Source organism: Myotis yumanensis, unplaced genomic scaffold (genome assembly GCF_028538775.1).
Source record: "Myotis yumanensis isolate MYYU_CA2020_CCGP unplaced genomic scaffold, mMyoYum1.0.hap1 SCAF_17, whole genome shotgun sequence".
NCBI classification, from domain to species: Eukaryota; Metazoa; Chordata; class Mammalia; order Chiroptera; family Vespertilionidae; genus Myotis; species Myotis yumanensis.
The window spans coordinates 11,795,305-11,811,703 of record NW_027223768.1 but is presented as its reverse complement, the minus strand read 5'-3'; the positions used below and the strand labels follow the sequence as shown (position 1 = coordinate 11,811,703).

General features: G+C 47.9%; 2 protein-coding genes across 2 annotated transcripts; one reads left to right on the top strand and one right to left on the bottom strand.

Moving 5' to 3' along the window:
- Positions 1-2,133: 2,133 nt before the first annotated feature.
- On the top strand, positions 2,134-5,241 carry LOC138995897 (protein S100-A7-like). Its single transcript, XM_070396696.1, has 3 exons — positions 2,134-2,162; positions 4,001-4,158; positions 5,046-5,241. Exons 2-3 carry the CDS (start codon positions 4,018-4,020, stop codon positions 5,208-5,210), a joined length of 306 nt encoding a protein of 101 aa, XP_070252797.1. The 5' UTR covers positions 2,134-2,162; positions 4,001-4,017; the 3' UTR covers positions 5,211-5,241.
- Positions 5,242-11,360: 6,119 nt separating this feature from the next.
- Positions 11,361-14,238, bottom strand: LOC138995918 (protein S100-A7-like). The gene is made up of 3 exons (XM_070396725.1): positions 14,159-14,238; positions 12,462-12,619; positions 11,361-11,570 (listed from the first exon to the last, which is right to left on the bottom strand). Exons 2-3 carry the CDS (start codon positions 12,600-12,602, stop codon positions 11,406-11,408), a joined length of 306 nt encoding a protein of 101 aa, XP_070252826.1. The 5' UTR covers positions 12,603-12,619; positions 14,159-14,238; the 3' UTR covers positions 11,361-11,405.
- Between the last annotated feature and the right edge of the window lie 2,161 nt (positions 14,239-16,399).

Here is a 16,399-nt window from a genome sequence, read left to right as displayed (position 1 = left end):
GAAGATACCTATAGCCTTTCTGGTGGTGGTGAGTGATAAGGGAGATGCTCAGGTGGGTCTTGGCTGTTAGTCACAATTGTTGCAAAGACTAATGTCTCTGACAAGAAACAGGGCTGTTTTGAAGTTGGTCCCTGAAATATGGGCTCATCCCCTTCTTATTCCTTAAACACCCAAGACTTACACAACCAGGGACTGCCCTGGGCCCTTTCCACATACCTCACCAGACAGGGTGGCTGATCCCCACAGGAACATGAGGTCAGAGGTCAAAATCCATAGTCACCTGAGCTGGAAACCATACAGAATGAAAACAAGAAAATTGAGGGCATGTAATATCTATCTAAAGCAGAATTATAGAAAATGATGTGTATTTAAACCAAGATATCAGTACAAACAGTACAACATGGATATCACTCATAAATGTAATACTGAGCAAATTAAGGCAAACACAGAAGAATATACATATGTTCTCCCTCAAGTAAATTTGCTTACGTGGTAAAATACAAATGAAACAAAGAGAGAGCCTTAACAAAAAAGTCCAGATGATGGTTTTCAGGAAGAGAGAAAAGGGGCAGTGACAGTAGGGGTGGTGGCAATATTTTATTCATTGACCTGGGTGGCAATCACAGGTGTTAGAGATAATTCATTGGGCTGTACATTGTAGTGTATTTTATTTTCCTTTATGATTGATCTATATCAAATAAAGGACATAGATAGATCATAGGCCAAAATAATCATTTATATTGATGAATATGCATAAAAATAAAGAGGAAACATATATATTATTTTTTTTTCTTTTTTTTGGGGGGGGGGGGTGGAGTTGAATAATAATGAAGACTAAGGGTAAATAAGTATATAAGTAAAATAAGAGAGAGACCGTGCAACAGATCAATGATGTTTAGATTCCGGAAGCTGAGGACTATACATAGTTCAGACTCTGAAAGTGAGGCCAGATTTGAACAAAGCAAAACTTAAATTAAAATAATTAGAAACTAATTTAAAGTATTTTGACATTGTTCAAATTTCAAAAGCTACACCAGGGACAAAGTGGGCATGCCATCTCACTTCCCCTGCCCGGAGTCAGCTCGTGCTCCAGGTTTTCTGTGTATCCTTCAGGGGAGGCTTTGAGTGGGGTTGAGAAGAAATTAAATAAGTGAACCAGAGAGGTCTGGTGCTGACACAAATATGGATGTAACTGGGGACAGAGGGGCCAGGCTGAAGCATGGAGGCCAGTGCATTGGGGGGCCTGACCTGGGAGCTCAGCGGTGGGCCTGGTCCCAGGGTGCCCAATGCCTGAGCAGTCCCTTACTCCATGGGAGCATGTTCTAAGGGGAACAGAGAGCAGGAACAAGGACTCTTCAGTGAATCAGCATGGTATGTCCCCAGAGGGCCCCAGGTTTCATCCTGACCTCCAAGATCTTGTTTCCTGCACCTGAACTCGATTTTCCACAGCAGGTTAGGACATAACAGACGTCAGGGCATGAGCTACTGACACCTAAGCAGACTATTTTGCCTAAGGGAAGGAGAAACATCATTGAAGAATTTATAGGAAGGCATCCTCATGGGAGAGGTGGCAACTTTGCCAATCTCCTGCTGGCTCATTTCATGATGGTCACCATCCCTGAATCTAGACAGTGGCTTCCTTGGTGGGCCCCGGTAGGCCCTGGTGCTACAAAGTGAATTTCTAGAGTGTGGGGCTAAGGTGATGTGTGGTATAGTTATGGAATTATAAACTGCTGGAGAGAGTTTTGTGAGATGCCAGAACAAACTTGTGGAAGGAGTGGGTGATGAGCAAACACAGACCATGATGCATCTCAGAGTCCCATCCTCTTTAAGTTCAGAAACTCAGTTTTCTGTCCCAGAATTCCTGTGCTTTACAACAGATCCCATTGTCTTCCACACCCCTGACCCCAGGAAGTGAGGACAGAAGAAGGCTCTAGGTGTTTTCCCTTGGGAGTTGCCTAGGATTTTACTGGCACATGCAGAACACACACGCCTAGGTGTGTGCCACCCACCTGAGTGGGACAATGGTCCAGGAAGTAGACAGATATGACCCAAAGGCTCCCAGTGTCTGGGAGGAGCCAATTGAGCCTTATAAAGAGACCAGTCTTTGCCCAGATGCACAGCACACTCAACTTCTCCTCAGAGCCTCCTCGTCAGCTTTGGTAAGTCTGCGCCTATCTCTTTGCCAGGGAGGTTCATCAGGGCCCTGGGTGTTCTGCTGTCTGCAGGAGTAGGGAAAGCAGTGATGGGAGAGGATTCAGGAGCTTGGGTCCAGATGTTATGGGGTTGTGCCGGTAACGGGGCTCTGCCTGTTATGAGACTTTGCCTGTTATGAGGCTGTGTAACTTTATTCCACTGGGGTCCTGAGGATCTCATCTACAAGATGACTGGACCGATGCTCCCATTGCTCTGTTGGCCCCTGTGTAACAACTCTGTGGAAACCTCTCTGGTGGGAGCTCAGGAAATGACCCTTCCTCTCTCCTTCTCTTCTTTTCTCTCTGGACTCACCTAACTCTCAGACCACAGGTTGGGGAAGACTCAATTTGTACCCCAACCTCTGGGGGAGTGGGTGTCTCTACCAAAGTCTGGAAGGTTCTCCTGAACCCAAGCCTGGGACTCCCACTCACCTTGCCATGGTGAGAAGATCTGCCAGTATATGGATCAGAAACCCATCAACTAATGTTTTGGACCTTCTGCCCAGCTGAGGGAAAGATCAGTTACTTTCTGTGCACAGGGCTCAGCTCTGACGTTGGCCAAGTTCACAGAAGGCCTTGGGTAGTTCCATGTAGGGACATAGCAGCAAAGTTTGTTTTTCCCTGTTGATAAGGAAATATAGTTTTTGTTAGATGCCCAAACATATGAGCCATGCACATTTCTTGAGAGTTTTGGAAATCTGGGGTGTGAGGGCTACACTGTCCCATTTCTCTGCTTGGGGTCCAGACTGTTGGTGGAGGTACTGGCTTTGGGAAGTCAGACCTCTTTACTTAAATGTGGTCGAGCCTTGCGGTTCCAGATAGCAGGGAGGCACAAAGGTCATCTGAAGGAGCCTATCTCCCCACTTTCCACCCAAGTGTCTAAAACTGAGGCAGATATTTCTGTTTATCTCAAATATGATGCCACACTGGTTAGCAGTCTTTCTTTCCCACTGGTGGGGATGGTCCAGGAAAACCTTTGAGAGCTCATGACAGGGATGTATATCTCTGCTCACACTTACCATTCTACTCACACTCAACCACTGGGAGCCTCCAGGGCCAATTTCATTTAGAGCAGCGGTTCGCAAACTGTGGGTCGCGACCCCTTTGAGGGTCAAAGGACCCTTTCACAGGGGACGCCTAAGACCATCGGAAAACACATATATAATTACATATTGTTTTTGTGATTAATCACTATGCTTTAATTATGTTGAATTTGTAACAATGAAATTGGGGTCACCACAACATGAGGAACTGTATTAAAGGGTTACAGTATTAGGAAGATTGAGGACCACTCATTTAGAGCTTGCTTTATGATCATGCTAGGCATCTCAGGGAACTCATTCCAAGAGCAGCCCAGGGCAGGTCAGGCCAGACTAGTCAAGAAGTTATTTTGTCCCCATGACTCTAACCCTGACATTGACCCTGGAGGAGATGGTGTTGATGCTCTTGAAGAGTAGAGTCTACCAAATGCTGTGTTTGGTTCAGGTCCCAACTAAAATGTCAGTTCTTATCCATGTGGTTGACTCCTAACCTCTCTGCTTCTGCCTCCTGTGGTTCTGTCCACAGTGGGCTTCTGTATTCTCCTCCATCTCCTCTAGACCCTGACCTGCATGGGACCAGGCCCCAGCCTTGGTCACATTCTCCTCCTTATGAGCATCTCATCCCACCTCCTAGGATAATACAGTTCCTTCTTCTCCAAACTGAGCCTCACTTCACTAGAGGCTTGTACCCATCCCATTGTCCTGACACAGGGTCCCTCACCTGGGGGGAAGGATAACAAAGGTCCCCGTCTTTCTCTCTGGCAGCTTCCTTGAAAACCAAGATGAGCCATACTCCAGTTGAACAGTCCGTGATGGACTTGATTGTCCTGTTCCACAAATACACCAAACCTGATGACAAGATTGACAAGCAGGGCCTGCTGAAGATGCTGAAGGAGAATTTCCCTAACTTCCTCAAGGCTTGTGTGAGTCTGGGTGACTTCTCCAGGTTGCTTGGGCCCTGGCATGGGGGAGGACTTGGGACAAGTCAATCCCATTCTCTGATCCTCAATATTCTCATCTGCAAAAATGCCTAAAAGGACTTTCCTGACTTATTATCAGGTTGAAAGAGATGGTACATGTGGCCAAGTGTAAAGGCATCTGGAGATCAAGGGTAGTTATCAGGTGTTCAAATAGGAGAGTAAAGAATGGGTCCCCTCCCACTTGTCAATCTCCATCCAGGAGACTGAAGCCTCTAGAAGCCTCCATTCGGTTCTCTGAGATCCAAGGGAAGGTGATAGAAATCCCATGGCTGATAAAATTTAACACCTTTCATTACAATGAAAGAGCACATCCATAGAGCTGATTTAGTCTGACAGTTAGAATATACTGAACTGATTACAAAAAGAGAGGTTGCTAAGTGACACAGAGAGTAGGTGAGCAAAAGAGGGCACTTAGCATGGAAGATTGAGGAAGGCAAATAGGAGATAGGAGAGGAGGGTTAGGAATGAAGACATAAGGGATAGAGCCTATCTCTAGTTTCTGGGTAGAACTTAGGTAGATGGGGTCCTGGAAGTGGGTCAGGAAAGCAGATCTGGGTCTAAAGACCACCCACCCACCAGCTCATTGATCAGTGAGGCTCTGGGCTGAGTCTGCCCACCACCACTAGGTCTCTCTTTCATGCTGATAGTTGATCCAAGGAATCTCCCTCAGTGACCTGCAGGTTAATGTTAGCGTTCCCCTCACTCCCAGATACCCTCCACTGGCCCACACCAGCTACACCTGTGCGGCCCCAGATGCTTCTCACCCCTTTTGGCCTCCTCCTCCTGTTCCACTCATAACACTTTTGGGACTGAATTTATCTTTTCCACAGGAAAAAAAGGGCAAAGATTTCTTGGCCCATATCTTTGAAGACCAGGACAAGAATAATGATAAGAAGATCGACTTTTCCGAGTTTCTGTCGGTGTTGGGAGTCATAGCCACGGACTACCACAATCACAGCCACGGAGCCCCGCTCTGTTCTGGGGGAGGACACTGAGCCCAGCCCAGCCTGACACCTCCAAGAAACAATAAAGTGTGTCTTTTTCCCTGATACAGCCTGTTTCCTGCTTTTCTTTGGCTACTTATGCTGTCAAAACCACCCCTTCTTGCTGAATGTAATTGTGGATTCTCCATGGGGGGACTTACCCAGGAATGTGCCAGGAGGGTGCCCTCCCTTTGTCCCCCAGCATAACTGACCACCTCTCTCAGCAGGGCCTCTGTCCACCTCTGCCCCTGCTCCCTAGTGCAGCCAGCGTGCCAGGTCCCAGGGTCAGCAGTGCAGAGCGTTCTGCTGGCCCAGCCATGCTTTTCCTTCTCAAGGTGCGATCAGCATCTAGGGATCCAGGACCTGCAGGGAGCAGGAGCCGAGGGAGGTGTGAACATGGTGCCTCATGCCCATGGGCTCCTGTCCAGCATGATGCCAGGGACATAGGGGAGATGGCACCACTGAAAAAGGCATTGGGTGGCCGACATTGGGGGCACATGGGCACTGGTCACTCTGAATGGGACACTCAGGAGTGCCCAGATGACTGGATCCCTTGTCCAGTGTCCTGGGCTTCTGTGCTGTGTTCTGTACCTGTGCTTGTGTGTGTGTGTATGTGTTTGTGTGTGTGTGTGTGTGTGTGTGTGTGTGTGTTGTTTTATCCTGTGTGGTGTCCCTGTGGAGGTGAGAGCCACCCTGTCTGCTGAGCTGATCCTGGCAATGCTTTGCTAAATGCTGGGAGCTGGGTGTCTGGGAAAACACAGAGTGATGGCTGTTCCAGGAATGAGGAGTAAAGCTAGTGCTGGAGTCCAGATAGAGTCTGGGCACCAAGTGGAAGAGAAGATTAAGAAGAGTAGGGAGGACAGTGCACAGAGTGAGGAGAGCTCATGCTGAGCATCATAAGTGACAGATCCCCTTATCACTCATAGGAAGGGCCATGTCATTACCCTTGGGCTCTCTGACGTCATAAAATGTGCTAGGGGCTGAGGATTTCAGAAATAAGTAGGACACAAGTGCTTCCTCAGCAAGCAATGGCTCTCCCACACATGGGGTCTCTCCATGGTGCCAGGAGGCCAGTCAGCACTCACCTGCACATCCAGGGCCACCTGTAGGCACATACCTGCTGCTTCAGTAGCTCCCCTCCTTGATGATCTCATCATCCAGCTGGGTCACTCCCTCCCTCCTACTCACAGTCTCCAGCTAACCCAGCTGTGGGCAAACTACGGCCTGCGGGCTGGATCCGTCCCGTTTGTAATGAATAAAACTTTAAAAAAAGACCGTACCCTTTTATGTAATGATGTTTACGTTGAATTTATATTAGTTCACACAAACACTCCATCCATGCTTTTGTTCCGGCCCTCCAGTCCAGTTTAAGAACCCATTGTGGCCCTCGAGTCAAAAAGTTTGCCCACCCCTATGCTAACCCCTCAATCAGGCCACATTCTTCAGGGAGAAATTAGGCAACTGCCTCCAAAATCTCCTGTCCCACCTGCAGGACCCTCGGTGGGTGAGGTATTTGTCCATGTGGTTGACTCCTCCACCTCCTACTCTCACCGTGTCATTAGCATCTCAGTTCTGAGACCATCACCTCCCTCCACTTCAGGGGCATCCTCTCCTGCCCATCCTCTGCAGCTTGTCATCATTTAGGACATGCCTGAGCTTTTCCCCGCCTACACCTCACTTTCTCACTGGTATTGTCTGTCCCCTGCCCCCCTCCTTCTCATTGCACCTGCTTTCAAACTCAGGGAGACCTGCTTCTCTGGACCTTTTCACTTTTCTCCTGTCAGTACCCTCTTCTGTCTCTATGCAGCCTGCACCCCGTGATCCACTACACCAACTGCTCTCCACTGACTAAGATCTCTGGTGCTGACTTGCCTCAGGGCCATACCCGCCCTGCAAACCTCCCAGCTTGAACCAATCCCTCCACTTGGCTTCTCTCCTCCTGCACCAGGACTGCTGGTCCTGCTAGGAACCTTCCTGCCAGGGCTCCCAGAGCTGGTGTCTGACTTCCTCTCTGCTCAGCCATCCCTGTTCCTGTCCTGGGAACTTACCTCCTGATGGTCCCAGTCCATCCCAATATGTCTTATTGTTTCCTGACTCAATTCTATTTTTTTAATGCTTTTCTTCACCTGAAATATCTTTCAATTCCTCACCTTTCCGGTTAATATGATGTATCTCAACAGACTAGAAATCTGAACTTCTCTCTAGGGATTCTCCTTGGAAGTGGACACAGACTACTTCTCCACAATCAAATGTGCTCTTCCTCCTTTATGCAGCCTGTCACCTAAGTCCACTTGTCCTGTGGGAACCACACCACGTCATTGTCCCTATATGTCTGTATTCCAAATTAGGGAGGAAAAACACTTATTTTAGCTTCACTGATCTCTAGTACCTAGCAGTTCCAGCACATAGTTTTTACTCTAAAACTAAAGGGTGTCCCAAAATTCACACAAGAAGTAATTTTGATAGAAAACACTGGTGTATAATTAAAAATTATAAATTTTTTATTGATTCACAAAGGATACAGTATACGTTTATCTAGGGAATAGAATATTGGGTAAATGGCCTCCACGGCTTTGCTGGCACATACCCAATCTTTTGTTATTGCCTGAGCAGCTGCATTTTCGAAGAAGAATGGTCCGATGATGCCTCCAGCCCAAAATCCGCACCAGTGACACGTTGTGGATGCATTTGTTCCTCAACAATCACTCGTGGATTTTCTGAACCCCAAATTCGACAATTTTGTCGATTAACCAAGCCATCAAGATGAAAATGAGCCTCATCAAGATTCAGCCACATTTATGCAAAACGGTCATGGAAAATTACAACAAAACAGTGCATATGTGCCAGCAAAGCCATGAAGGCCATTTACCCGATATGCTATTCCATACATAACCCTACACTGTATACTTTATGGAACAATAAAAAAGTTACAATTTTTAATTATAAACCTGTGTTTTCTATCAAAATGACTTCCTGCGTGGATGTTGGGACACCCTTTATTTTTTTGTTGAAATATAATTGTTCAAATTCTGGTCCAACACATCTAATGTTAACAGCAATCAAAAATGTAAAAACCGCCGAAACCGGTTTGGCTCAATGGATAGAGCGTCAGCCTGCGGACTGAAAGGTCCCAGGTTCGATTCCAGTCAAGGGCATGTACCTGGGTTGCGGGCACATCCCCAGTAGGAGATGTGCAGGAGGCAGCAGATCCATGTTTCTCTCTCATCGATGTTTCTAACTCTCTATTCCTCTCCCTTTCTCTCTGTAAAAAAAATCAATAAAATATATTTTTAAAAAGTGTAAAAACCTCCAGTTTGGAAGTCGGCTGTGAAACTTAGGAAAGTACCCAGGAAAGTGAGGCCAGGTTAAAAAGTGTAATTTGAAATAGTGAACAGCTGCTGTGGAGACCATAGTCCTGATCTTCCAAAAGGAGGAGTTGCTTCCCGCACGGTGGAAGGCCGCACTTCCCAGGACATTGCCGGTATGTACAAGTCTACTGACCATGGACTCTAACGTGGACCTAATCTCCTTGAATTCTCCAACTTCTGTTTAATCTCACAATGCTTCCTTCCATTGCCATGCTCCATAAAAGTTAGGATGAAGTGGATAGACATACAGTTACTCATTTTCTGGTATGATTCAAGAATCACATCCTAAAGAGAGCCTGGTGTGGGATCCCCAGTGGGCTCATGTTCTCCATACTGACCTTTGGTAAAGGTCAACTGTAGAACTCATCACATTCTATTAGAATTGTGTTTCATACCTGTGTCAACCCAGAGAGCTGATCTCCTGGCGGCAGGGGCATGAGTCTGGTCCAATGCTGATACCCGTTTGTCCTGAGACATTGCAGCGTCTGCCATGGCACGGTGCCCTAGAAGGGTGTTAGTCCGGTCTCTCCAGGGTGGTTTGGAGGACTGATGTAAAGAGAGAAGCCAGGCCACATGCACAACCTTGTTCAGGTGGAAATAATTGTTCCTGGGCTCAGCTGAGACAGAGAGCCTTAGAAAGAGGCCCAGCTGAACCAGTGCTCAGGGGCTGAGGGCTGAGAGAGGTTCTGATACCAGAGGAGGTTTGCAGGCGGTGCCTGTAGAAGAGAAGAGTGTGGACCCAGGACCTGGGATATTTCCTGTCCCCTGACACCTCTTTGGTGCTCTGCATCTACAGAGGTGATGGTCAGGATGCTGTTCAGTGGGAGTGGAACAGGGTGGAGTTTCTATCCCAGGTGCAGTGTTCAGGAACATTTTTCTGTTGGTTAAACCCTACAATTTTCTGCAAAATGGAAGATGGGGTGGGGGTTTAAGAACATAATTTGCCCGTGTGCTGGTAGGAGAGGAAGTCAAATGAAATGTGGTGGCCCAGGGATAGCCCTGACTTAAAGGGACCCTGTGCAAATGCACATTGGTCAATTCCACCAGAGCCCCATTGTCTCGAGTTTCAGGAATGCCACATCCTTTGAGCTTGATGGCTTCTCAGAGATAACCTATTCCCAGCCTATAACTCATAATAACAGCACCGAGGCCCAGAAAAAAATGGATTTGCACAACACTCTGAGGGTTCATAGTTAAATTTGATTTAACTTAAATTAAATTTAGTTTTAATTGTATTTCATTCCATTTTCTTTAAAGTAGATTGTATTTTACTCAGTAGTATCAGAAAAATACAATTGAATTCTAAGCATAAGTAACATAAACACAAAGGTTCCAAAACTGTATCTAAAGGGGGAGCCCTCTCTGCTGTGGCCGCTGACACCCTGTGGCCCAGGGTCTGGGACTGCAGACTTCACAGGAGCTGAAGTGAGTTGCCCACACGCTGCAGGTGGTTCTTCTGCCTCGTGAAGGTCAGTGAAAGCTGTGCCCAGAGCCCGCTCTGACTCTGGAGAGGCCACTGGAGTGGACGTTGCCTCTTGAGGTCTTTTTTGAACTTGCTCTGGAGCTGGTTCTGTAGGTCCCAGAAGAGAACATGTTATCACCATGACTGCCTCGATGTGCCTTCGAAAGACAGAACATCTCTGCTATCCATTGATGGAGTCCCAGTTCCAGAGCCCACCCCAGGAAGTCTTCCCAGACTGCAGGCCATGGGGGCAGTGATCAGAGCAACTCTGCTCCTGCCTAACCCAAGCTTCTGGAAGCTCTTCTCTGTGTGGCTTAGACCCACAGGCACCCACACCATCCACCCCCAGCCCTCCTCATCCTCTGCATCTACCTCTGTGGGCTCATGGTGCTCCAGCTCTGAAAGGAACAGCTGGGCCCAGTGCTCCAGGAGTGAGCTGGTTCTGTAGATCCAAGAAGGACAGAGGCAGATGGGAAGGGCCCTGTGTGGGTAATGGCACGCCTCTTTCCATGGCTAGTGGAGTGGACTGTCACTGATGACTCAGCATGAGCTTTCTGCTCATCATTCCCTGCCCTCTCCTCCCCTCTCCTCTTCAGTCCTGTCTTCTCACTTGCTGCCTAGACACTCTCTGGACTCCAGCACTAGCTTTACTTCTCATGCCTGGAACAGCCATCAGTCTGTGCTTTCCCCAGACACCAGGCTCCCAGCATTTTGCAAACCATTGGGAGGATCATTTCAGCAGACAGGGTGGCTCTCTCAACTCCACAAGGACACCACACAGGATAAAACACACACACATGCACAGGGACAGGACGCAGCCCAGAAGCCCCAACACAAGACAAGGGATCCAGTCCTCTGGGTTGTTGAGTTCTCATTCACAGTGACCAGTGCCCATGTGCCCCCTATGGCCGCCACCCAATGCCTTTTTCAGTGGTGCCATCTTCCCTGTGTCTCTTGGGTCATGCTGGGCAGGAACACGTGGGCATGAGGCACCGTGTTCACACCTCAGCTCCTGCTTCCTACAGTTCCTGGATGCCCAGAGGCTGTTCATGGCTTGGGAAGAAAAACCATGGCTGGTGCAAGCAGAATGCTCTGCACTGCTGACCCTGGGACCTGTCACACTGGCTGCACTAGGGAGCAGGGGCAGAGGTGCACAGAGGCACTGCTGAGAGAGGTGGTCAGTTATGCTGGGGGCCAGAGGGAGGGCACCCGCCTGGCACATTCCTGGGTAAATCCCCCCATGGAAAATCCACAATTACATTCAGCAAGAAGGGGTGGTTTTGACAGCATAAGTAGCCAAAGAAAAGCAGGAAACAGGCTGTATCTGGGCAAAAGACACTCTTTATTGTTTCTTGGAGGCTTCAGGCTGGGCTGGGCTCAGTGTCCTCCCCCAGAACAGAGCGGGGCTCCGTGGCTGTGATTGTGGTAGTCCGTGGCTATGACTCCCAACACCGACAGAAACTCGGAAAACTCAATCTTCTTATCGTGATTCTTGTCCTCGTCCTCAAAGATATGGGCCAAGAAATCTTTGCCCTTTTTTTCCTGTGGAAAAGACAAATTCAGTTCCCAAAGTGTTATGGGTGGAACAGGAGGAGGCACAGGCAGAAAGGGGGAGAGAAGCATCTGGGGCCATACAGGTGTAGCTGGTGTGGGCCAGTGGAGGGTATCTGGGGATGAGGGGAACGTTTCCCTATCCTGCAGGTCACTGAGGGAGATTCCTTGGTTTAAGTATCAGCATGAAAGAGAGACATAGTGGTGGTGGGCAGGCTCAGCCCAGAGCCTCACTGATCAATGAGCTGGTGGGTGGTCTTTAGACCCAGAACTGCTCCTCCGACCCACTTTTATGACTCCATTTACCTAAGTTCTACCAAGAAACTAAAGATAGGCCCTCCCCCTTGTCTCTTCATTCCTAACCCTCCTCTCCTGTCTCCTATTTGCCTTCCTGAATCTTCCATGCTCAGAGCCCTCTTTTGCTAACCTACACTCTGTGTCACCTAGTAGCCTCTCTTTTTGTAATCAGTTCAGTATATTCTAACTATCAGACTAAATCAGGTCTACGAATGAGCTTTTCATTGTTATGAAAGGTATTAAATGTTATCAGCCATAGAATTTCTATCACCTTCCCGTGGATCTCAGAGAACCGAATGGAGGCTTCTAGAGCCTTCAGTCTCCTGGATGGAGATTGACAAGTGGGAGGGGACCCATTCTTTACTCCCCTATTTGAACAGCTGATAACTACCCTTGATCTCCAGATGCCTTTACACTTGGCCATCTGTACCATATCTTTCGTCCTGATAAGAAGTCAGGAAAGTCCTCTTACGCCTTTTTGCAGATGAGAATATTGAGGATGAGAGAATGGGGTTGACTTGACCAAGGTCCCACAACAAAGCGTCCTGTGCCATTGCAGGACCTTGAGAAGTCACCCAGACTCACACAAGCCATGAGGAAGCTAGGGAAATTCTCCTTCAGCATCTTCAGCAGGCCCTGCTTGTCAATCTTGTCATCAGGTTTGGTGTATTTGTGGAACAGGACGATCAAGTCCATCACGGACTGTTCAACTGGAGTATGGCTCATCTTGGTTTTCAAGGAAGCTGCCAGAGAGAAAGACGGGAACCTTTGTTATTCTTCCCCCCAGATGAGGGTCCCTAATTCAGAACAACAGGGTGGGAACTGAGCATCCAGTGAAGTGAGGCTCAGGTGGAACAGAAAGAGCTGTATCAGCCTAGGAGGTGGGATGTGATGCTCATAAGGAGGAGAGTGTGACCAAGGCTGGGGCCGTTCCCAGAGGAGATGGAGGAGAATACAGAAGCCCACTGTGGACAGAACCACAGGAGGCAGAAGCAGAGAGGGTAGGGGACAACCACATGGAAAATTACTGACATTTAGTTGGGACCTGAGCCAAACACAGCATTTGGATGACTCTACTCTTCAAGAGCATCAACACCATCTCCTCCAGGGTCAATGTCAGGGTTAGAGTCATGGGGACAAAATAACTTCCTGACTAGTCTGGCCTGACCCACCCTGGGCTGTTCTTAGAACGAGACCCCTGAGGTGCCCATCCTGAACGTAAAGCAAGCTCTAAATGAAATGGGCCCTGGAGGCTCCCAGCAGTGAGTGTGAGTATGATGGTGAGTGTGAGCAAAGATATACAGCCCTGTCCTGAGCTCCCACAAGGTTTCCTGAACCATCCCCACCAGTGGGAAAGAAGTACTGCTGACCAGTGTTGGCATCATGTTTGAAATAAACAGAAATACCTGCCTCAGTTTTAGGCTATTGGGTGGAATGCAAGCAGATAGGCTCCTTCAGATGACCTTTGTACCTCCCTGCTATCTAGAACCCCAAGGCTGCAACACTTTTAGGTAAAGTGATCTGACTTCCAAAAGCCATCACCTCCACCAACAGTCTGGACCACAAGCAGAGAAATGGGACAGTGCAGCTCTCACATCTCAGACTTTCCAAACTCTCAAGAAATGTGCATGGCTCCCATGTGTGGGCATCTAACAAAAACTTCCTTTGTCTCCTAATCTGGGAGAAAGATCCTCCCTGTTATGTCCCTAAGTGAGAACACCGAAGGCCTTCTGTCAACTTTCCCAAGGCCTTAGCTGAGCCCAGGGCACAGAAGGTCACTGGTCATTCCCTCAGCTGGTGACGAGGTCCAAAACCTTAGTTTATGGGTCCCTGAATCACGCAGTGGCAAGTCTCCTCACCAGGGCAAAGTGAGTGGGCATCCAAGGCCTGTGTTTAGGAGAATTTGCAAGACGTTGGGAGAGCCACCCACTCTCCCCAGAGGTTGGGGTGCAAAGTCCATGGCCTGAGAGTCAGATGATTCCAGAGAGAAAAGTAGACAAGAAGCAGAGGAAGGTTCATATACTGAGCTCCCACCAGGGACGCTTCAGCAGAGTTGTCACAGAAGAGCCAACGGAGCAATAGGAGCATCAGTACAGACATCTTGTTGTAGAGAGGCCCTTGGGACCAAGTGGGATCAAGATGGAAAGACCCATAACAGTCAGAGTTGAGACTGGATACAGGTCCCTGAATCTGCTCCCATCACCGCTCTCCCTATTCCTGGACACAGAAGAACACCCTGGGCCCTGACGAACCCCCTGGCAAACAGTTAGGTGCAGACTTACCGGAGCTGACGAGGTGTCACTGAGGAGAAGGTGAGTGTGCTGTGCATCTGGGCAAAGACTGTTCCATTTATAAGACTCAGTCTGGCTCCTCCCAGGCACTGGAAACCCTTAGGCCATGTTGTTTCTCTGCTTCCTGGACCATTGCCTCACTCAGGTGGGTGGGACACACCTAGGAGTGTGTGTTCATCATGTTCCTGTATAATGCCAGGCAACTCCCAAGGGATTGCACTATTCTAGAGGATTATTCTGTGGCTAAGGAAATCTAGGGCTGTGGTGGGGAAGACAATGGGATTGTCTTAAAAGCACAGGAATTGTGGTAGAGAAAACTGGGTTTCTGAACTTAAAGAGGATGGGTCTCTGAAGGCAGCATCGTCTATGTTTGCTCATCACCCAGTCCTTCTACAAGTTTGTCTGACATCTAACAAAAACTCTCACCAGTGGTTTATAAGTCCATAACTATACCACGCATCACCTTACCTGTCATATTGACATTCCTCCTAAACCTTCAAAACCTTATGAGATGATGCTGTTACCCTCATGTTGAGGACAGGGAATTGAGGGAGTAAGAGGTAAGCTAAGTTCCTATGTGCACCAGGCTGATAGACAGCAAGCTCAAGATATGACCCAGAAAAGCCTGATTCAAAACCTCCCTCCTAACTCCACTACTAGACCTCTGGGGTCACTGCAGGGCCTGTGAACTTGAAGTTCAGGGGAGGGAAGCAGGGTCACTTCAGTTCCATCTTCATGTGGGGTCCTCAGTGTAGTGCTAGGAGAGAAAGAGGTGGCATGACCCACTGTGACAGGTAGCACAGAGTGAATAGCACCTCACCTACAGGTGAGGGAAGAGACAAGGTCAGAGTTCTGAGTTCTGGCATTAGCCCCACACTCTAGGGACTGCCTGAGCCCACCAAGGAAGCCACTGTCTGTACTCAGGGATGGTGACCACCATGAAATTAGCCAGCAGGAAATTGGGCAATGTTGCCTCCCCTCCCATGATGATGCCTTCCTATGAATTCTTCAATGATGTCCCTCCTTCCCTTTTGCAAAACAGTCTGCTTAGGAGTCAGTGGCCATGCTCCGTGGTCTGCTATGTCCCAACCTGATGTGGAAACTCTAGTTCAGGTGCAGGAGACAGGAGTTTGGAGGTTAGGATGAGGCCTGGGGACCTCTGGGGAACGGCCCTGCTGACTCACTGAGGAATCCTTGTTCCTGCTCTCTGCTCCCCTTAGAAGGTCCTCCCATGAGTAAGGGGACTGCTCAGGCACTGGGTACCCTGGGACCAGGCCCATCGCTGAGCCTGGGTCAGCCTGCCCCTGCCCACCAATGCATTGGGCTTCCACACCTGGCCCTTCTGTCCCCAGTTATGTCCACATCTGCACCAGCACCAGCCCTCTCTGGTTCACTTATGTAATGTGTTCTCATCACCACTAAAAGCCTGCTGTGAAGGACACACAGGAAACCTGGAGAGGGGGTCACTTGGAGCAGAGGAACTGAAATGTCATTCCCACATTCGCCCTGGTATAGCTTTTGACTTTTGAACAATGTCAAGATACTTCAAATTCATTTTTAATTTTTTATATTTAAGTTTTGCTTTGTTCAGTCTTGGCCTCACTTTCACAGTCTGAACTATGTATAGTCCTTGGCTTCCGGAATCTGAACATCATTAATCTGTTGCAAGGTATCTTATTGTTACTTATATACTTCTATTCCTTTAATCTTCATTACCATTCAATTTCCCCTTAAAATCTAAAAAGGAAATATATCTTTTCTGTTTATTTATATGCATACTCACCAATATAAATAGTTATTTTGGCCCATGTTCAATCCATGTTTTTTTTAAATATAGATTAATTATGCAGTAAAGTACAACAAACTACAATACACACTCTAATGAATCTCTTACACTTGTGATTGTCCCCCACGTCAATGAATAAAACATTGCCACCACCCGCACCCGCCTGCTTTCTCTACTCTCCAAAACCACCATCTGGACTTTTATAATGAGACCCTCTCTCTGTTTCATTTTACCACCTAAGCATACATTCCTGAACACTGCCATTTCCCCTACTTGCAAATTTTACTTGAAGGAAAACATATTCTATGTATTCTTCTTTGTCTGCCTTATTTTTCTCAGTATTCCATTTATAAGCTGTATGTTGTATTGTGTTTGTTCTTCACTGTATACTATATATATCTTTATATGAATGTGCCATAATTTTTTTATAATGCTGCTTTAGATAC

Excerpts from the sequence above, each read along its gene's own strand:
- LOC138995918 (XM_070396725.1), bottom strand. The coding sequence starts at position 12,602 with ATGAGCCATACTCCAGTTGAACAGTCCGTGATGGACTTGATCGTCCTG. Across the intron at positions 11,571-12,461 it reads CTAGCTTCCTCATGGCTTGT|GAAAAAAAGGGCAAAGATTT; the intron begins GTGAGTCTGGGT and ends TCTTTTCCACAG.
- LOC138995897 (XM_070396696.1), top strand. The coding sequence starts at position 4,018 with ATGAGCCATACTCCAGTTGAACAGTCCGTGATGGACTTGATTGTCCTG. Across the intron at positions 4,159-5,045 it reads CTAACTTCCTCAAGGCTTGT|GAAAAAAAGGGCAAAGATTT; the intron begins GTGAGTCTGGGT and ends TCTTTTCCACAG.